We start from the raw sequence: 22,662 nt of genomic DNA, 5'->3' as shown, positions 1-22,662 counted from the left end.
GGCTTCAGCTAAATGTATATCCGATAGAAAGTCAATTTATTTCGTTAGTCTTACTCATCCAGAAGTATATTCTGTTTCTGCAAAATTATTAGCAACTCAGCATTCTGTTGGTATATGCACATCAAAACTAGATAATCTTTAATATAGTAATTGCTATTATGTGCCAATCAAATATTAATGAAGTGCTGAGTGTTCAAAATGTTAATATTATATTCTGTAGTCTCCAAAATCTAAGGCAGGTAGATTTATAATGTAAAGATTACAGGAATATATATGGGGTTACATTATCAGCAGAATAACTGTGCCTTTGCCCAAAATCAGACACATTCTGGAAGTGTGTAACAGCTGGTACAAAAAAACCCCAAACCTAGCTGGAAATAACCTCTTCACCAAGTCAACGCAGCCTGTGCAAGAAAGCAGCTAGGAAATTAGCTGCCTCCTCCTTTCTTGACAAGGCAGCATAATGCTTGATCTCTGTCTTTCCTCAAGGATAGCTTAAAACTAGCTAGACTGATCTGCTACTAGATGTTTGTAGATGTGTATATTAAATATTTCTAGTCGCTTATATTAGCCTCTCTGAGAATAGTCTTCCCAGTTGAAGGTTAAGTTCCTCTTTGGTTTGTATTGCTAATGCTATTATTTTAGATTACTCACTCCATTTATGTGTCATCATCAAGGTACAGCACTATGGTGAAACTGCACCGTATTTCTACTAGTCAGCCATGGCCATGCTGCCCAACACACCACACAAAATAATAGTTGTGATAATGTAGAGCCAGTGAAGCCAGACTCAGTGTCTGCAGTTAGATATCCCGTGCAGGTACTCTGGTCTTTAATATGGGATGAGCTCACGTTCCATTCTTGTCCTTCAATGAAGACACCAAGTTAGCATGTTCTGCTTCTTCTCAACCCACCCACCAACTTAATCTTTAAATATCATCTTGAGGCCTCTGGTCCTTTGTCAAATGGGACAGAAATTGGCTAACAAAGTCAGAAATTATTGAAAAAGGCAGGAGCATGCAGCTGAAACTCATTTCCCTAGAAAACCAAGCCTTAAAAGTGAGTTGTGGAATGTGTCCTGAGAACATGGGTAATGGTCCTTTGGTTTGTACCCATCCAACCATTTCCAAAAATCTAAATGAAAGGTTACTGGAGAGTGAAGGAGCATCTTGGGAGGAGGACACACTGTTATATGCTTGAGTAAAAAAAAAAAAATAATACTGAATTAAGAAAGAAAAACATTTTCTTTTGTGATTACAGTTGTATATTAAAGCTATGTTAGCATAGGCTATCTGACTGGGCACCATACACATGTGGGGCAAAACCACAGCTATTCTTCTATAGAATAAACTAGAGTTCTAGGCAGAGAATGTTAGAGGAAATGTAGGAAAATAGACTTTGGTGGACACTAAAACGCTGTGCAAGCTCAGGATTTCAACTAAAGTAGAGCCAGAGCAAGCTGTCAAAGGCAGAAGAATTTAAAGAAAATGTAGGTAGAAAGGCTGAAATCTTTATCAGTATGGCTAAAAACAACTGCAGCACAAACTCTGATAGGCAACCACAGCATATAAAAAGAGGCTAAAGGTTAAATTGCATCTGTCTACAACAAGTTGATAAATTGAGTACATCTACTTAAATGTGTTAACAAAGGAAGGGTTCTACCTACAGCAGTGTTCCTCTGGTAAGGTTACCATCTGCAGGGCTACATGACCTTTACAACTTAAAGCTCAGCAAAGAATTAGTTTTGATATACAAAGAAACAGCACTACATGGCTAGTCTATTAAGACTTAAAATAATTTCAGTATTTTTCTTTTTATTAAGTTTAAGAAATTGCAGTATTTATTAACATTACATGAAAAACATACTATTTTAATTGGTGTAATACATAATATTTTCAGTAATTAGTTTTAAATCAGGATTTTTGGGGGGGGGATTTTTGTGTGGGTTGTTTTGTTTTTTTAACACCCCTCTACACACCTTAACACTAGTTCCTTTTCAGGTTTCATTCTCAGCTCACTGTCCCACAATGAGATGATACAAAAAGATTTATTTATTTATTTACTTATTTTCAGAAAGACCTGAAAGGAAACTCAGTATAAGACGAGGTACATAATTTGGGCAGAACTTCTAAGAGTGAATAATATTTGAGTTGCATAACAGCTTTGGATGGGACACGATGAGAAGCACTGTGGAATAGAAGACATAGGTGCTCTACATAGGCGTTGACTGTTTTCATAGGTAGTCTCTGTCAATGTTCAGGACATTGGTGCTCCCAGAAATGAAAGGAAGCATGTAATACTTGAGTCTAACAATTAAGAGCATTTTCAAAGAGTACAAATAATTATTTGTGGTCTCTACTTCCGCAGGAGTAGATTTGCCTTATGAAAATGGAATTGGAATCATCTTGTCTCACTCCATCCATCTCCAAGTTAAAGCATCTAGTTTAAGCTAGTTGTCCAGTGTAATTCAATCCACCCACCCAATATCTGTTTAAGATGTGATGGTGATATGCCTCTCTGCTGGCCAGAGAACAAGCCTACACAACCATTATAAACTACTAGCCTAGCTTTATGTAGTCATAGGTGAGATGGGCTTCCTTGCTGCTCTCTAGCAGTATGAGAAAAACAATTCAAATAGCTTCATGCTGATCTAAGCTGTAACACAGTGGAGAACTGGAGACTGGCTTTCCAATTTGTATTCCTACCACAGTAGCTGTGGTCTGGGAACTGTGGATACTCAGCTTCTCTGAAAACTGGGCTCTAAATGCCTAGTAAATTATGTGAATTTAAACAATAGTTGAAATTATATGGAATCAGGGTAATATCCCAAACAATATATGAATCTCTTTGTTACAGACTATGATCAGCAAGCTTACTTGAAGTGGTGCCTGGTAGTCACATGTGTTTTTTTAGCTCTCTTACACATTGTGTTTATTATGAACTTGAAAGCTGTTTTTAAGTGCTTTTCCTATAGAAAGCTAGAGAATGGAGCAGAAAAAAAAAGAAATTCTCATTAACTAATTTTGAATGAGATTTTCTGTCTGCAGCTACTGTATTGCCCTTCTCAAAATCAATTTTATTTAGTCATCCTCACAAATGACATTTTTAAGGAAAAGAAGGAATGGAAGAATAGTTACAAGTTAGTCATATTACAAAATGAATAATTGATATGTTCAGTTGTTAAATATTTATTTTATTAAATGGAGCATGCGAAATAGCAGTCAGTTTTTCTTCTGGCCAGAAGAAAAAATCTCAGTGGTTTTGACTCCTTGGAGCTTTACAGATTTGGCATTTTAAGTCTGAGTGGAAGCTGAAAGAATCTAATCGGTGTCTCTGTAGAGCTCTGATTCGGAGCTCTGGCAGCATCCCAGAATATTTCAACCGCTGCTGAACAAAACACTACACCTACCCGTATGGCTCATTTGGAATATGACCCACAGGCATGACTGAGGAGCAGTCAGCTGCACTTGTGAAAGGTGAATAGTCTGTTACAAGGGAGACCATCTAAAATATATCTATGCTATCTAACCTGATCAATCTTTAAGAAAGTTGTTACACCTGCTTTCGCTTAAGTATTGTACATTAGCGGAGGATCATGAAACCTGAATTATGTGCTAGTTAAGGGATTGCATTAGCACTCCAGGGCCAAAGCCTGTCCTCAGGTCTGTATGTGGTGTTTTGAATTCATGAGCCTTGGGAGCTACTTGTATGTTCGCCTGAGAAAGGAATTTATCTCTTTGAGTTGCCGTGGTCGGGTAAATTAAATTGGTATGACTTAAAAATGAGGGAGTTCCTGGAGAATCAGTGGGCAAAACCAATTGTCATCTAACTTCACAGGTATATGGAACATATTTTGAAATCAGTTTAGGGGAATCCTTGACACAAGACCATTTCTCTTGCCAGTGTAAACTTGATCTTTGTTGTGTCCATGTAGATGTCCTCTGAGGTGGTAAAGGCTGTCGCATAGGGAACATACAGGAAATTAAAAACCTTGGTTTCATATAAATGTACTCACTAGTGGAAGATTTAAGTAGCAATTGATTCCCTGCAAAACCGGTGTAACATGAGGTCAGGTGACATACTGGGCATATGTAAGGCCGTGAGCCCTAACGGCATGCACCCACGAGTGCTGAGGGAGCTCACTGATGTCACTGTGAGGCCACTCTTGATAATCTTCCAGGCACATGAAGGACAGGAAGGTGATCAGGAGCAGTCAGCGTGGATTTGCCAAGGGGAAGTCAGGTTTAACCAACCTGATAATGTTCTATGAGGAAATAAGGGGCTGGGTAGATGAGGAGAGAGCAGTGGATATTGTCTATCTTAACTTCAGTAAGGCTTTTGACACACTCCCATGACATAGAGAAGCTGTTGAAGTCTGGGCTGGATGAGGAGACAGTGAGGTGGATTGAAAACTGGCTGAATGGCTGGGCTGAGGGTGGTAATCAGGAGTAGGAAGTCTAGTTAGAGGTATGTACTGTACACACCACACTAGTGTGTATACTAGCAGTGTAACCTACGGTCAGTACTGGGACCAGTCCTGTTTGATATCTTCATTAGTGATGTGGATGATTGGGCAGAGTGCACCCTGATGACACAAGACCTGGAGGAGTGGCCGATAAGTCAGAAGGTTGGGCAGCCGACTGGAGGGACCTTGATGGGTTGGAGAAATGGGTTGACAGGAAGCTAATGAAGTTCAACAAGAAGGGCAGAGTCCTGGACCTGGGTAGGAACAACCCCGTGCACCAGCATATGCCGGGGGCTGGCTAGCTGGAAAACATCTTTGCAGAAAAGGACCTGGAGGTCCTGGTGGACACCAGCTGGAGCATGAGCCAGCAGTGGATCCTTGCAGCAAAGACAGGCCACAGTATCCCAGTGACAGGACCAAAGGCAGTGGGCACAAACTGAAACACAGGTAGGTTTGTCTGAACATCAGGAAATGCTTTTTTTTACTGTAAGGGTGATGGAGCAGTGGCACAGGTTGCCCAGAGAGGTTGTGGAAACTTCATCCTTGGGGATATTCAGAAGCCATCTGAACATGGCCCTGGGCAGTCTCGCTCTAGATGACCCTGCTTGATCAGGGTGGTTGAATCAGATGACCTCCAGAGATTCCTTCCAACTTCCACCGTTCCATCATTCTGTGACTTTATTGTTAATCTGGTCTGAACATTTATGTTCTAGCCCTCTTGTTCTTGGTTCTGATAGCACTCATTGGGAAGAGATTAATTTGTAGGAGGTGGGAGACTTGTAACAAAATGTAATGACAATGTAATGAAATGGAAAGATTCATTTAAATGTTTTGAGGAGGCAGTAATTCACATTTGATTGACGCTTATGTATGGACAGATCAAAAAAATCAAACAAACTGAATACTTTAATACAGTTGTGGGTGGTAAATGTACACAGGTACTGTACACAAAGTTGACAATAAGTTTGGCTATGTATAAGGAAAATAAAGTTCTCAGTGCTCTCAGGAGAATTTTTTACATTAAACCCTTGGAAACAGGTATTGGCGTGTATCACATGGAGGCTGCATAAAATCCTCGTGGCTTATAAACTTGCTTTTGCTTTTCATGGTTTGAGGCTGTCTGGGTAAAAAATGAAGTCTGTAGGTTTGGGATATCCTTCTGTTGAGTTTTTCTGGAAGTATAAAGGCTGAGAAGTTGTGAAATGATAACAGCAAGGTCACATAAGCAGCCTTATATCTTCCTGCTTAGGAATTTAATAACAAACTATATACTGTTTCTGTGGGATTAACCCACCATCTCTGCCCACTGGATTTTCACTTCCAGAGTGATTCTCATGGCACTCCGTGGCCCAAATGTGGGACGAATGGCATCGGTGACTGAGGCTGTGTGTGAAATACTCCAAATATAGTTCCACACATCTAGAAAGTTTCTGTCTCTGCTCAATTTGTTCTATATTTAAATAAACTTGAAATGTAACAAGGAAACCTTCTTAGTTTTCAAAAAAAACTTTTCATTATGCTTGGTTTACTGTTTGACACACACAGATAATTCTACCAAAAACATCTCAGGGAGGATTTTTGACGTGAAATACATATATCTCTTAGGGGCTGAAGACTAATGTTTTCACCCCAAAATGCTCAGCTGGGGAGAGACTAGTGACAGTTTGAAGCCCTCACGGACCTGAGGCAGCCTGGGGCCTCCCGTGGTCTCTCTGGATACCCCACCTCCTCCAGCCACAAGGTGACCAGAAGTTTCTAGATTCCCACTGTTGCCTACTGTCAGCTGGAAAGTGACTCCTGTGCTGCTGCCTTCTTTCCTCCTCTGTTTTTAATATTGAAATTAAAAAAAAAAATCTTGAAAGTTACATAAACTTGGAATATTCTCATTTGTTGAAGTGGTGACTCCTTTTCTTCTTTTTCTGCCTATTTTTTCTTTCTTGGTTGCTTTTCCTTATTCTCTGTTCTATGTATATTTTATCTTTTCATTATCTGATGCTTATTGTTCTAATTTGTTTTCCTCCCAGCAAATATGCAGGCTTTGTTCAGGCTGCCTCTGCTTTCAGGGAGGCTGGGACACTGTCTCATTCCCTGCTGCCTTCATTCAAGAAAGACTTCCAGGCTTGGGATCTCAGCCAACATCCTTTCCCTTATTGCCGCTGTCTGAGTTTGGGTGGGCTTCTAGATGTGGGATGTTCAGCTGGCAATGTTGTGGGGTTTTTTTTCCTCATCACATGTGGTTTCAATATGATAGGTTTGTTTTTCAGGACTCAATAGTACTGCTTTTCTACTGTGAGTAAGCCAAGATGCTCAGCGATGGAAGGGGCTCCTAGGAGAGCCTGAAAGATGACCAGAACGAGGTGTGCTCATGGTACAAAAAATGTAGGCAATCTAACTTTTTTTTCCCCTGTGCAATTCTGGCCCAAGTTCTATTTGCTGTTACATCAACAGACATCTCAAAAGACTCCCTACGTCTGATTTAACGCACTACTTGGATGGAACAGCATCCTAACGCACCAGTGAGCCAGCCTGGCTAATTTTAGATAAGGTTTTGGTCACCCTATCATAGGCAATGTTTGTGAGTAGAAGTTGCATATTTACCAGTTCTTTCCTTGCCTAAACATAACAAAGATGTTCCTTAAATAGAGCAACTAAATTTTTTTTAACTAATGCTTCTGTGTTTATTGATGTCTTTTGTTTTTTGCATTCTAGATCAAGATAGAGAAGGAGCTTAGCAGCCTCTACAAGAGAATGTTTGAACCTCTCCATGTGCCTCCAGAGCTCTTCCAAAGACTAACTGGACAATTCTGCAACATTCAGACTTTAAAGACAGGTCAAGCCTATGCTGCAGAAGATAAAACATCAGTTGATGATAGGCTAAGCATCCTGCTGAAGGGGAAGTAGGTTCTGTAAAGCTTGGGGACAGTCTTATGGTTTGTGTGGTGGTCGAACAGAAAGTTGTTGGGGGTTTTGTTAGCTTTTTAAATGATATTGTTTGTAGTGTCTTATGATCTACAGCTGAATAGTCTATAGCCAGACTATTTTGTAACACCATTTTCAAATGCCAGTGATGACTCCTACTGGGAGCATATTAATCTCCACTTGTGTGTGCAGCTGCATGGATTTTAGTGGGAATTATATTTGTGCAATACCAAAGGCAGTGTGTTCCAGAACAAGCAAGAGATTTGTTTGAGTCTTAAATATCTAAGTCATCTTCTCAGTGCATTTTAAGGCTAAAAAATACTGTGCATGAGGGACGAAAAAACTCTCCCTCCAGTGAACATTAAAACAAGAGGCCTATTGGAATTGGTTCATCGTACATGTATGTGCAAGCAGAGAGGGGCAGGTGCACTGCCCCGAGGCTGACAGGACCCAGGTGAGAAAGGGTAGAATAAATGCCCATGGCCAAGCTGTAATCTTGAAGTTCTCACCAAGTTCTGGCCAATATTTTAACCGGTTTCTGTTGATGGTAACAGTGACGTTGGGTTTCATTGGTTTTCTTTGAGGGCATTAGCTGCTTGTTACTGCAGAGCTAGTTATCTAAAGGAAGCCTGATTCTGGTCTGGCTGTATAGAATAACACTTCAGACACTTTCATTTTGAATAGCAATGTTTTGAGGCTACACGCCACGTCCGGCAACTCGAAGTGGCTGGCAGCCTGTTCTTGGAGTCAGTGCAGGTTTAGGCAGAAGATAGGGTAGCTCTGGGGCTGAAGTTCCAGAAGATGAACATATTTTTGCCTCTTACCTGCTGCTTTACCATTGTCAATAATCATATCCAAATTTAGATTAAATTAATCAACCTCCATGATTTTAAAATGTTCTTTCATACATTTTTATTTCCAGAATGAAGGTGTCTTACCGAGGGCATTTTCTGCATAATATTTACCCCTGTGCCTTTATAGATTCTCCTGAATTTCGATCAACGCAGATGAACCGGGGTGAGAAATTCCAGGTACACTTTGTTTTAAATGTCACTGCATATGAATGAATGAGATCATAAAAACCCAGAGTATAAATTTGATCAATAGTTAACTATTTGACCTGCATAATTTTGCTAGCTCTCTAGTACTGGTGTTTCGTGGTGGATCACATCAAGAGTAACTTTTAAAATGAAATGCTGTAAAACAGTATTATGATGGTGTTCACTGAGCAGTCTGGCTTTCACTGTTCTGTTCTCTTTCGCTGTTAGCAAGTTTGTTTTGTGTTAAGAGATTGAGACAAAAAATTTGAGAGCGCTTTACTGGAAAAGAGATGCTGTGAGCAGTCTCATCACTGTTTCAAAAACAGAAAAGGAAAATTAGTATTGTAATATTTGGTGTTACTAAAATGAAATACCAAAAATTCAGGCACTAGTAGTTTGAAATTGGTGTTTATCTAAATGTGAAGTTGTTAAAGCAACATAAGCTGAAAGAGATCGTATTGTTTTGAATAGAAATACTCATATGGAGGACAATAAGGGTATATCTCTCTAGCAGTGTAGTTATACTAGTACATTAAAGAATATCTCATACTATAGCTTATGGGGAAAAAACATTGTTAGGGAAGTTTTTTTCCCATGGTACCAAAATGGCTATTTTGCTGCTTCTTACTTGATATTCCTTAATTGCATATGTGTAGTAATGACCGGACTGCAGCTGAGTGGGTGCATACACACTGATAGCCTGGCAGAAGGGGAGTGAGGGAGAGCAATGTAGACTCTAACATCAGTGATTGATGTCATATGTTCCAGTCAAACACTAGGCTTAACGCCAAGGAGGAAGAGTTGTCCAGACGTATTCGTTGCGCAGCAGTGAGGCGTCCTGTCCTGTGGCACGGCCGCTCTCTTGGCACAGCCTGTTTCTCTCATAAGCAACTGGGTAGGAATCAGTCCCTCTGAAGGGAAAAGGCTTGTGCCTCAGCTCTTGCATGCCTTAAAAGTTATAGTAATCTGCTGCGGTGTACATCCTGCGCTCGTGAGTTCGGCGTGTTACTGCCGTATAAACACTCTCAGTGTTGCCATTGCAAGAGGACACAGATTCAATCTTAAGGACCCCATCTGCTGGCAACGCTGGCAAATTCTTCCTTAGCCTGTGTGCTCGTATTACATACAGCCTGTGAAGTTAAAATCCATGGATATGTGACAGTGACCCCATTGTTTCTTAGGCTTTTTATATTTTTAATTTTTCAGGGGGTAATGTTAGCTTGTAATAGCAGAGCGCACCTGATTTCTTCGTAGATGACTGCCTTTCGCTTGCAAAACATGCCGTTGGGTGTCACCGAGCGGTGCAGGTTTCGGTGTGCCGTTCCCCCTGCCCGCACAGGGAGATGAACCCAGCAGCTCCAGCCTCCCTGGGGAGGGTGCAAGCTCCTCTGTTACTATCGAGAGCTGAACTATCAGTAACTGAGCAAACGGAGCCGTAGCTCAACTGCTAGAAGGTGGTACTTGTGGGATCAGCAGGGTGAAGAGAGAAAGGTGAAACTTTAAAACAAACAAACAAAAAAAAATCACTAAAACCTCTTTGATGGAGACCTTTGGATTATACCAGTTGTTCCTGTTTGGTGACAGCATAAAATAAAACCAAGCAATGTGTAGGCCTGTTGGGGTGCAAGTAGTGTCATTACTACTGTAGAACTGACTTTATATGTAAATCTCCTCTAACACAAATGCTTTCACAGTTTGGGAACTTATGAGAGATTTTCCCCTATTATCTCCCCCCAGGTTTTCTGAAAAACAAACTGGCCATGCTTATCAGTTAAAAATGTGATGCTAATAAATATCTGAGATGTTTTACATTTGTAAGTATCACGTTCTAAAGGACACAAAAAAATTTTTCGGCTTTAAGAGTTATTTTAACTGGAGGCACAAGTAAAATGGTATCACTTATTTTAAGGCATGTTTAAATTGCTAATTTAAAAACATTTTTAAATCTGCTAATTCTGAGCATGTATTTTCTCAGGTCACCATTATAGCAGATGACAACTGCAAGTTCCTGTGCTGGTCCAGGGAAAGGCTGACTTATTTTCTGGAAACTGAGCCATTTCTTTATGAGATCTTTAAGTATCTTATTGGCAAGGATATTACAAATAAACTCTATTCATTGAATGACCCAACCTTAAATGACAAGGTAAGCAACTGAAGTTGCATTTGGGAATTTTCCTCCCACACACAAATGGATTGTTACTTCAATTTTAAATCCTCTTAAAGCACCTTTTTTTAACCTGCTGCTATCAGCTGCTAAATTCATACTCATTGCCTTTTAGTGCCAAAGCGTGAGTCAGTGCAACATTTCTGTTTGAAGCGATATTGGTTGAGGTTAGCACAGTTAGCGTGCAAGAAAGATGAATAACTGAGACAAGGAACTGATCGGCTCGCACAAATATTTCTAGCTAACTAGTAGGCGTGATGGCCGGTAGCTAAAAAGGTGCTTCTCCCTGGATATCCTTTCTCATTAACAAATGGGTGCCTTTGTGCAAAGAAGCTTCAGGGTTTTTTCTTAAACAATTTGCTTGCTGAGGTCAAACAGCTGGGGAATCTGGGGAATACTGATTGGCAAGAAGAATAATTTCAATGTGTTTGAGGGTTGCAGATGCCAATAGAAAAAAAAGAATGTTAGATTGATACAATGTAGTTAGTCGAAGGAGGCGTGAAATACATATGAAATATAAATATGTATATAATATTTAGTGGTGTGAATATGATGCATTCCTCTTTGCATGTAGAGGGAGTGTGGTTTAGGTGTCAAGGTAAGTGGTCTGGGTGTATCTGGATATATTGATTACCTTGTTTTACTTTCATTTTGTCCCCTTAGTTACATGGCTTTTCAAGATTTGGACAGTAACTTGACTGCTGGTGTTTGGGGTTTTTTTATTATTTATGTAGTGGCTGTAGGTTTTTCATATATAATTTATTTGAAGAACTGTCACCATCATTTATGAAAAGCTTTATAATACAGTATTTTTGTATTCTGTCTGTATTGATTTAACTCACACTAACTCAGAGCAAAACTCCTTCTCATCAGATTGCCCATAAATATCTCATATATAGGTTAAATAGTTACTTCTGCAAAGTTGTGAATTTACTAGAAAATGATCCAAAAGAAATGGCTGCTACTATACAACAGACTTCAGCAGGTTTAACTTGTCATGTCTTTGCAGCTGATTAGACATTGTAAGTTTTCTCAATTTTGTACTGGCTATAGAAAGAGAAAAGAAAGAATTGCTGGAGAAACAATTTAATAGCAATACAGCACTGCTTATTCTGCCTTCTGGTTAATGAAATAGAGGATTACACTGTCTTGCAATCAGGTCCTCAAAACTATTTCAGATCACTGTTTTCATCTTGATAATGTAGTAAAAGTGATCTAGCAGGGATGTACCATCTATAAAATACATCCTATAAAGTGTGTAGTTAAAACTTCTTTTTTTCTTTTTTTAATAACAAAGAACTGCAGGGGAGTGTTTTGTAATAAACCCCACATTAACATAGTAAGTAATTTCTAGAGTGGCATCTGAAAAGAACGTGTAGCGACGTGCTTCCTGTGTGTGCTAAGGATTGCATTCAGATTGCCTCTCCCGGGAGACTGCTGTTCTCCACACTCCTCCTCACCTTGCCTTTTTTCTTTTTTTCCCTTTTTTCTTCTTTCTTCTTTTTTCTCTTTTTTCTTTTCTGTTCTCTATTTTATTATCCTCTTTTCTTTCCTCTTTCCTTCCCTCATTTTCCTTTTTTAGCATGTGGATGACAGCCTTAGGGTGTCATGCCTAGTATATAAAGTCACCTGCAACACACTTGTGCTGCTGACTTCTGGCACTGTAGAGCTTTGTCACTAGTATAAATATTTCTTGAAATGGAAGTATATTGAAGTACTCATTGTAATGTTGTAATTGGTTGGTTTTAAGTGAAAGGTCCTTATCAAAGCTTCTAAGAATTAAAAAAACCCACCAAACTTCACCCCTCCTTGGACTTAACATCTGCACACTTCAGTTTGTACCAAGTCTTTATTTTTAGTGACAATAGTCACGTGAATTTAAGATTGTTGTAACTGTTTTACCACAGTGACTTTTGAAAAATTAAGAGCGAGCATTTGGGAAATTTGTAGCACCTTTTTATTCTTCCTCAAATGAAAATCCTGTTGCAGAAGCCCTTCCTACATAACGTAGTACAAGAACTGTCCAGTAAATTCTCCATTTCCCCATTGCCAGCACCCTTTGCACGCGTCACTTCTCTCAAGCTTCATTGTCAAATACACATATTACTGGTGTCTTTGATGCTTATTAGCAGGTGACAGTCTCAATAGAAAATTTTGTAGTTGACTTCTGTACACAGGGGACATGCAAGAGAACAACTAAAATAAATTCAGTATAGATTATTGATAATCAAGATGGTAGTAAGAAGATAAGAATATCAATTCATTGTATGTTGAAAAACAGAAAAGTATCCCTTTATTTGTAAGGAACCTTGTGATTTTTCTCCTACCTAAGGAGATTTTTCACTACTGTTGGGAAAATAGTAATTTCTCTCTGTGTGAAATAGGATGCTAATTCCTGACTCTTAAAATTCAATGGAGTTATCCATTATGCTTTTGTCACTGATTACTACCTTTCACATACACTTAAAATGACTGACTTGCAGTTATACTTAACAAGGTACAATGTATGGTTTCATATAAATATTATAGTACAAAGACTTCTCAGAAAGACTGCTCAAAGCAAAGGGAAGCTCCTAAGACCTTTTGACCGGCAGAGGATAATGTTCATGTGATGCATTTAATCTGTCTTCAGTAAAATGAAGAGCCAAATGATCATCTACTAGGAAGGAATGATATTCACCACTTTCTAACTTGATGAAATGAAAAGCCAGGAAAGTGAACAAATTTCTGTTAACATATAAATTGTTAAACTCTCTATATAGAGAGTTTTGTTTAGCAAGGAGGACCAGGCTCATCATAAAGGCTGTATTTAATTGCAGAGCATCATACCTAAATAATGAATTACTAAATAATAAAAATCAACCTTTCTGTACAAAAATACATTAAAAGTCCAGTGCAAAACAGAATTGAAATTGAATAATTAGTCTGAGGTTTCATGCTTGTCAGTGTTCTAATTCCAATACATTACTGTCATCTTCTATTTTCATTTAAGTCAATTTTACTGCATAGAATGTTCTGCTGTAACCAGTTTTTTGATTCATGAATGATCATAGCTGAGACCAGAGCATCTACTACAGAGGAAATAGTTATTTTCCATTTTTATTTTAATTTACTTGATACATTTTTTAAAAAATAATGATTATTTATTTTTCTTTAGGCTTCAAAAAAGATTGATCGACAGCCTAGTCTTTGCTCACAGCTCTCTGTGATGCAGATGAGAAACAGCATGGCCAGTACCAGTGACAGTGAGGATGGCTTGCAGATGTTTCTTCGCGGGACGTCCTCTGCGTCCTCTCTTCGTGAGTGCTCAAAATAGTTCATGCCAGTTTTGAACACAGCTTGGTTGATCATTAGAGATGATTGCAGAACTCCTGTTGCCTTCAGGAGGAGCAGACTGTAGCTTTTTGGACGCTGCTGTACATCAGCTAAGTGGAGGGACCTAACTGTGGGGAATTCATGAGATGCATAAGGCTTTGTACGCGAACTGAAGCTACCTCATGTAGATACTGGCAAAAAACTAGCATATATTGTAATAATTTTTGGCATAATGTCAATGTGTAGATGTAATATGGAATGTTTATAGCAGTGGGGCAAAACTGTGAATGTACACTGCCTGTCGCAGTAGTATCTCCAGTCTGTGACTGGTGCTTATAGGAGTTTAAAAACCCAAACAAAACTTTTTGGTTCAGCAACTTGGTGCTCTGTATTTCCTCCTGAGATAGTTTGTATTGGCAGGGTCTGGAGAAATGAGGTGTACAGTGAATATTTTGATGCCACCTGGAAAAGCTCCAAATACCCTGTCAGGCTCTCCTCCTCTGTGCTTCGTATGACAGGAGTAGTAGAGAACAGATGAGATGGGGAAAGAAACCATGTCTGACCTTTTTGCTTCTGCTCTTGGAATTTATTCCTGTATAGAAAAATTCTAAGCAATTGTGTTGTTATTTTTTACTTTTAATTTTCCTGAGTCTCAACTTCAACAGTAGCCTGAACTCTTAAATCAGTTTTTGAACAAAAAGCCCCAGAAGATGCTTGATTTTCTTATTTGCCGTAGGTTGTTAGTTTAAAGGAATTTAAAAAGATCATATAGGATTATTTATTTTGATTTGGGAAATGTTATTCTTTAGAATTGAAATATATGAGGAAAAATATTACTGCCAGTTATTTATTATGTTTAAACTCTCTGCTAAGAAGAGAAAGTGGTTTAAAGTATTTGCACTTTCCTGTTTAATTATCTGTTTTCCATTGTGTTCCTCACAGTTCTTATCCAGGAACTCCTTCAGACTTGGAGGGCCTATCTGTTTTCACTCCTTAACGTTGGTATAGCCTGCATGCCCAGACAGAAGGAAGCAAAAGCCCTGCTAGTGTTTCACCCTACTAGAACATGCGGGGTGACAGCTGAGATATAGTTTGATGAAAATTCCAGTGTTTTCTTTTTCTCCTCTGTTCCCTGAAAGGACAGTTAGAGTCACAGAACAGTTGAGGTTGAAGGAACCTCTGGAGGTAGTCTAGTCCAACTCCATGTTCAAAGCAGGGTCAGCTAGAGCAGGTTGCTCAGGGCCATGTCCAGTCAAGCTGTGACTATTTCCAAGGTGAAAGATTTCACAGCCTCTCTGGGCAACCTGTTCCAGGGCCTTACCACCCTCACGGTGAAAAAGATTTCCCTTATTGCAACTCATGACTGTTGTCCTTTGTTCTTTAGTGCATGCCTCCGAGAAGAGTCTGGCTCTGTCTTCTTTATACCCCTCCATTAGGTAGCCGAAGACAACAGTAAGATCCCCTGAGAGCCTTCCCTTCATAAGGTTGAACACACCCAGTTCTTGCAGCCTCTCCGTGTACGTCATGTGCTCCAGCCTCTGACCATCTTGGTTGCTCTCCACTGCACTCGCTCCAGTATGTCCATGTCTTTCTTGTATGGGGAAGCCCAAAACTGGGCACAGCACTCCAGATCCTGTCTCACAAGTGCCAGATAGAAGGGATTAATCTCTTTCATTGACTTGCTGCCTATGCTTTTGCTAATATGGCCCAATATATGCTGCTAATATGGGCCAATGTATGGACGGCCACTTTCACTGCAGGGGCACTCTGCTGACTTGTATTCCATTTTGTGTCCACCGGGACCCCTGGGTCCATTCCTGCAAAGCTGCTTTCCAACCAGTTGATGCCCAGGCTGTATTGCTGTCTAGATTTGTCATGTCCCTAGTGCAAGAATTTGCCTTTGTTGCACTTCATGTGGTTTCTGTCAGTTCTTTTCTCCAGCCTCTGAAGGCCCATTCTGACTAGCCACCCTACCCTCTGGCCTATCAAGTTTCCCTCACTGCTTGGCTGCTGTCTGTGAATGTGGTGGGAGTGCACTCCATCCCATCATCCAGGTCATTAATATATTGAACATTATAGTCCTTGGTATTGGCCCTCAAGGGACACTGCTGGTAACCAATGGCCAGCTGGGTTTTGTACTGTTGTTTTCACCACCCTGTGAACTCAGTGCTTGAGCAAATTTTTTACCCAAGCAGAAGTCCGTGTATCCAGTCTGTTTCTCACCTGTTTGGCTAGAAGGATTCTATGGAGGGCCATGCTACAGTCCAGGTAAACAACATCCACTGTACTCCATCCACAGAGTCCATCACCTCACCACAGAAGGTGTGCCTGACCAGTCTAACCAATCTGCCCGTGGTACCTCCATGCTGGCTGTTCCCAGTCACCTTCCTGTCCTTCGTGTGCTTGGACATGGCTTCCAGGAAGACAAGCTCCATAATCTTGGGGACTGAGGTTAGGCTGATAGGCCAATAGTTCCCTGGGTGGTCCTCCTTGCACTTCTTGAAATGGCCATGACATTGGCCTTTTTTCCGCTTCCCTGACTGCCATGACCTTTCCAAGATGATAGAGAGGGGACTTGCAATTGCATTAGTCAACCCTCAGCACTCTTGGATGCAGCCCATATCCAGAGTCTTGTGTTTGCTCTGTTGACTTAAGTGGTCCCTAACACAGTCCAGGTTTCCCGTAAGTCAAATATCACTCTCCCAGTCTCTACTACTAGACTCAGAAACCTGGGAGGCCTTAAGACAAACCTCTAAAGTGAAAACTGAAGCAAAAAAAGGTATTGAGTATCTCAGCCTTTTCCATGTCCCTAGGTCCCATGCCCCACTGATCCTCCTTTTGTCGCTGGTGTATTTGTAGAAGCCCTTCTTGTTGCCCTTCACCAGATCCAGGTCCAGCTGAGCTTTGGCTTTCCTAAATCTATCCCTGCGTGCTTGGGTCATATTTCTGTATTCCTCCCAAGCAGCTTACCCGTGCTTTCACTTTGTGTGTGTGTGTGTGTGTTTGAGCTCTGTCAGGACTTTCTTGTTCATCTATGCCAGTCTTCTCCTATGCCAGCCTTCTACCACGCTTGCTCAACTTTCTGTACGCTGGAATGGACTGTCCTTGCGTTTTGAGGAAGGTGTCCTTGAAGATCAACCATCTGTCCTCGGGTCCCTTTGCCCTTGTAGGCCATGTCCTGTGGCTTCCTGCCAAGTAGAACCCTGAGCAAGCCGTTGTCCCCTGTCCTCAGGTCCAGGGTTGTAACTCTACAGTTTGTCTTGCACACTTCTCAGTATCTTAAACTCCACCAGCTCCTGAACATTGCAGCCAAGGTTACCATCAGCCTTCAGCTCCCTGATGAGTTCTTCCTTGTTCATCAGTGACAGGTCCAGCAGAGCACCTCCCCTAGTTGGCTCATCGATCACTTGTGTGAAGAAACGGTCTGCTACGCTCCCCAGAAATCTCCTGGACAGCTTGCTCCCAGCCCTGTTGCCTTTCCACCAGATACTGGGGTGGTTAAAGTTCCTCACAAGTACCAAGGCCTGCGATCATGAGGCTTCATCCAGTTGTCTAATGAAGGCTTCCATCTACTTACTCTTCTTGATCAGGCAACCTGTAGCAGATACCTGCCACAAAATGTTGGTCTGTTCTCTGATCTTTACCGACTTTACCGACTGGCTTTTCACCTGTTCGACAGCAAAGCTCCATGAAATTGAAGCCACTCTTTTGCCCTTGGATAAATTTGCACTCAGAAGCCTGAAAGAAATTGTAAAACTGTTTGTGCAATTAGCTAGAACTAAAATTCTCTTTCAGGCTTAGCAGCAAAACACTTACACCAGCGTTTCAGCTTTGGAAGAAAGTAATCTAAATGCATGACATGTTCAGCTGTAATTACATTAATCCTTAAGATGCATCCATGCTTAGCACATACTTGATAAATACACTTTTCTCTGTTGGTTTGCATACCATATATTCTGGTGTATGATGTGTACTTTCCCCAAAAGAAAGGTTTAAACGTCTTTTATGTTCTGAAATTGCTCATTCCAACAGTGGTTGGTGTAGTTGCTACTGCCACTGCCACCACCCCACTGGCAATAATAGGTGTGGTGGCAGCCCCCCGGGTCCAATACTTCCCTTATTTTTTGGGGAGGCAGAGGGGTTTCCCATACAGCAGTGATCATACACCTGGGGAAATACTGTAATTTACTACTTCCTTGCATTTTGATTAATATGAAATTTCTGACTTCTGTAAAAGACTGATAAAAATTCTTGATGAAAGGTTATTTATCTCGCTAAACTGTAATGCTTCAATCTTTCTTTTTGTCGAGATAGCTTGTTAGTTATTCCTGGGTACTGTCATTGCCAATGAGGGGTTTGCTACCAAGGTGAGCTCTGCTTAAAGATTTGTATTTACTGTGGGTTGTGGCCATGTATGCACTTTTTCTCAGATCACAGGGAAAAGTGAACAAAAAAGCTGCCATTTACCTTACCACTATTGTGTTTTCAAAAAAATCTTTTCCTGGGTGCTCTTGCTGCAGCAGTTAGTCTCTTTTTTTTTTGTGTGTCTGTTTTTTAAGATTCAGTATGAGGTACATGTTGAGGCTTACTGTCTCAGTGCTGTTCCCCTGGATCCTCCTTCTGCAATCATACATTTGTTTATTTAAAACCAAACAAAATCCAAAAACCCCCAGAAGATTTAGTGAGGAACATATGGAAATGACAAACTTTTTTTCATTTTTTAATTAGAAGAAGAAATGAATAAGAGAAACCTACCTGTACAGGAGCTTTTCAGGAATACTGTCTTGTCATTGCCAGGTGATCGATTGTTGTGTGGACAAAAGCTTCCCATTACAAATATGATATTTGTCTACTATAATGCAAATAGGTTTTATTCTCCTAGTTTCCACATTCTTAAATAAAAGCATGATTTAAAAAGTTTGGATTATGCAAAAATATAAATGCTCTATTATCTGTGCTACAAACAATAAGCTTTGACTCATTTTCTCAAGAAATTGGTATAAAGCTTTTTTCAAAGTGTTTAGCAGTGAAAGGGTGAAAACTACTAATTAGTAGGTCCCAAACTACAATTACTAACAAAACTGTGCTTTAAATTTAATTAACTAAGAAACCCAACTAACTGTTTGCTTTTATATTAAGGAAATAACCAACAAGAGTTCTATAATGCTTACGGAGTGAGTCGTTTGCAGCATGATGTTTTCTGTTGATAACATCACATTAACTCAGCAAGCATCCTCAAAAAGGTATTAAAGTGGGATTTGTTTATCACGGGATACTTGTGATTGACATCCATGTTCTATCTGTATGTAATTTATTAGTAAATTAAATTGATGTATCTCTTTCTCCAAAATTTGAGTTAAACAGAAATAGTTCAACCTGATTACATGGGTGGCTTCACCTGACTTTCAGTCCTTTAAAAAACATTTCAGTGTTAGTTTCTATTCAGTAACTCTATTGCTTGATAGTCATTCATATACTTACTAGTGATACTGTCTCTTTTTCTATGCTACTTGGGTTTTCACTCAAATTTGCTGGTCCATGAATCTGTATTTGCAAACTTCCAAGCTTAGCAGGAATGTAGAAAGGTTTTGTTTTGATAATGCTTTAATTGGTATTATGTGTGCTCCCTATGTTATACCAGCTTGTGGTTAAAAGCAGGATTGAGTTTCACGGAAAATGCCATTTTTAATAGGTATTTGGGCTTAGGCCCTCGAGAGGGGGCAACAGACTAGTGTATGGAAGGGCTGGGTTCCAGGTTGGACTCAGTCTCTTGAACATCTGTCCAACGCTGGGTCAAGGTGTCAGCAGAAAAAGGGTTTGTGTCTGGAGAAAATAAGAGCATGTCTTTCAACCAAACAACTTGACAGGATTAGACCTTGTTTTGGATCCTGTTGAACAGACTTATGGCTTCTTACTTCTGATTTCTGGAGAGAACTAAGGACTTTTAAACAGAAGAAAACCATTCTAAAAATGGCAATAAACTATACAAAGACAAAAATAAAAAAAATAGTGAAGCTGAAACTGTAATTCAGCCTTTTCAATCATCTTTTCACCTTTGAGTGTAATTTGTTGGTGTCTTCCAGCAAAGTCAATTTTATATCCAAGTGTACCCACAAACCTTGGATTTAGACAATTAAATGATCTAGTCATCACTTGCTTAGGCCAGAAAAAACCCATCTGTGTGAAAAGAAGTGCCTAACAACTCCAGTATTTTAAAATGTTTTTGAGTAACCCTGTATCATGGCAGTTAAAGTAGTTTTTGAATGTCAAAAGAAAATACTAATACATTTTTAACATAAAAGGTTCTAAAAAGCTAATTTCAAACAGCATTTGTGTGAATGTGACTTAAAAATGCAAGTAATAACGATAACCCGCTGGTGTTGCCTGTAGCTGTATTTTGTTCTTTGTGTATAACACATGCAGCACAAAGGAGTGCTCCTTCATAAACTGGCTTCCTTAGCAGAGCGCTTTGCTGTATATCTGATCACCTTTTTTTTAAAGTAAGAATAGCCCTGCAATAAGACTGTGTTATGGCTCTCAGTATTTTTTCCAAGAAAATTTGAATTTTTAGCTTGTATATAGACGATCTGTCAGACCGGACCACTACCTCTTGCTCTTTTCTCAAATATTTCAAAGATTTCCCTAATCTTTTTGGTAATCATACGCTAGCTGTTTACAAGCTTGTACCGTTGTGGTGGTTTAACTCTGGAAGAGGGAACTGAGAGGAAAAAAAAGTCCAAGTGCAGATGCAATTTCAGGGTGCACAATGGGAAATAAACCTGTTTGGCTGATGTCAAAGGAGTTCTGTGGTTTAACCTTCATGCTGAAAATCTAGCTACAATAGAGGTAGTTTGCAGTGGTAACTTGCACAAAAATTCTATTTAATGTCTTGCCAGCAATAGCTGAGGTGCGCACTTCGTTCTGGCAAGCTCGATGAGTCGTTGCTTTTCTAAAAGGTTGTCTTGGAGAGATGAAATCACTGTCAGTCAAAAGTTACATGGCCTTCACCTCTTAATCTTGTTTTCTCTATGGTTGTTTATGGGGGTGTTATATTTTGCCATAAGTTTTACATTATCATGCTTTTAAGACAGTTAGGGCTATGATCACATACCCACCTGAGGTTTGCCCAGCACATGGAGGAATTTTTTCCCAGCCCAGGCAAGTGTGGAAATACGTACATACCTTTTGTACCTAGGGCAGCCATTCATGTCGTCGTTTGTGAGGAGGAATTAGTGGGTGAATGTAACGGTGAGAAAACAGTCGCCAGGGATACAGCATTGGGCACGTCATGCAGTCAGGATTCACACTGAATTTGGGGAGAATACTGTGCCTGTGGCCGGCCGCAGGGTTTGAACCTCGGAGGCGTTGCTGGTTCGTAGCAGCATGGTTGTCCCACGTCTAGAATTTCCTGGCCAAATAACAAAGAAACCTTCACTTACAAAGTCCTCTCATGAGGGAACTAGGACAGGATCATCAGATTGTGTACACTTTGTCACAAATAAGTATATGCAGCAGGAATGTTGTGTTAAATTAATTGATAATTTCCTTTGTAACTGTGGCAGGCCCAGGCCGGACATCTCCCTACCTGAGAACTTCAGCAAAAATGAAGCCAATAGAAGAAAGCGTTGAAGATGACGTCTTTGAAGCACCATCTGCTGATAAGCTTGAACTCCAGCGGCTGCCTTAAACAGATGTGTGTCCTCAGCCTTATCAGAGCTTGCACAAAGCTCCAGTGCAAGAGGAAGCAGCAGCTTGAATTTGGGTGGAATCTGAAAGCTAAAACCACCTCTCCATGTTTGAATTTACCACAGCATATGTCAGTGGCTTCTAGATGGAAATGTCACATTTTATTTTACTTCTAAATAAAATAAATAAAAACTTGTACGGGTTTTATTTTTGTTTTCTGCACGTGGGTGGTTGCCTTACTTCTACTTTGACTTTTGCCATTATAAATTTAATAAAGTGGCTGACTAGCCGGAAATTTCTAGAGACTTATTCGCTGGAGAATATCCCCAGTGTCGTTTCCCTAAGTTTCTTAGAAGCCTGTATCTTAGTGTTTTTCAATGGCAGATTTTGAAACTATGTTTCCAAAGCCATGTTGCTGCTACCTACCTTACCTCATTGCTGCGAGAGTCTCATGTGAAATAGTCCGTGCACTCTTCTGCGCCTTCTAGTAGGTATTTGCCTCTAATTCTGGCATTTCCCAACCTGACTGCCTGACTCTACAATTGTAAGAATGACTTCAATTTCAATTTTTCTTGGCCAAATAATTAAATTTAATGTTGCCTTTCCAACCTTAACCTTTTTCTTCTTTAGGTAACTGTATTACACTTAAGTCTATGCTTTTCCTTAGTCTTATCCACGGAGTGATGGACCTGTTCTGGATTAACCTTTCCACGCAGCAATATGTGAGGTACAAATGACACTTGATGTAGGAAATTCAGTTCTGGGTAGCTGCACATACAGTGAAACACAGTCTCATAGTGGTAGCTTCTTCTGTGCTTTGACAATTCTTGAAATCTGTTATGCAACAAACAGTATATTTTAACTAAACATAACAGAAAATAGATAAGATTTCATTTATTGAATTGGACAAAACTCTGGTACATACAGTAATAGAAGTTTGGTGTAAACTCTCAAGCAGTCGGAGGTGTCAAAAGTCTGGGTCTTGCTGGTTTGTGTCATTCCATTTTATTTCCAAAATTTATCCTGACAGGGCATCCTTGGATCAGCCTGCATCTGAGTTACGTAACGCACTT

At 40.0% G+C, this 22,662-nt stretch overlaps 1 protein-coding gene across 2 annotated transcripts in view; it reads left to right on the top strand.

Annotated features, from left to right (window-relative positions):
• The window catches only part of POPDC1 (popeye domain cAMP effector 1), a 57,450-nt gene extending 35,665 nt beyond the window's left edge, over positions 1 to 21,785 (top strand). For both annotated transcript variants that reach the window (XM_075747799.1, XM_075747798.1), the window contains exons 4-8: positions 7,175 to 7,362; positions 8,307 to 8,415; positions 10,400 to 10,567; positions 13,746 to 13,887; positions 21,466 to 21,785. In XM_075747799.1, the coding sequence (XP_075603914.1) occupies positions 7,175 to 7,362; positions 8,307 to 8,415; positions 10,400 to 10,567; positions 13,746 to 13,887; positions 21,466 to 21,590 (732 nt within the window). In that variant the 3' untranslated portion in view covers positions 21,591 to 21,785. The remainder of the gene's footprint in view (positions 1 to 7,174; positions 7,363 to 8,306; positions 8,416 to 10,399; positions 10,568 to 13,745; positions 13,888 to 21,465) is intronic.
• The last annotated feature ends 877 nt before the right edge of the window (positions 21,786 to 22,662 follow it).

The sequence above is a fragment of the Balearica regulorum genome, chromosome 3, assembly GCF_011004875.1.
Source record: "Balearica regulorum gibbericeps isolate bBalReg1 chromosome 3, bBalReg1.pri, whole genome shotgun sequence".
In the NCBI taxonomy this organism is placed as follows: Eukaryota; Metazoa; Chordata; class Aves; order Gruiformes; family Gruidae; genus Balearica; species Balearica regulorum.
The sequence above is the reverse complement of the archived record's forward strand: the minus strand, read 5'-3'. Positions and strand labels throughout refer to the sequence as shown.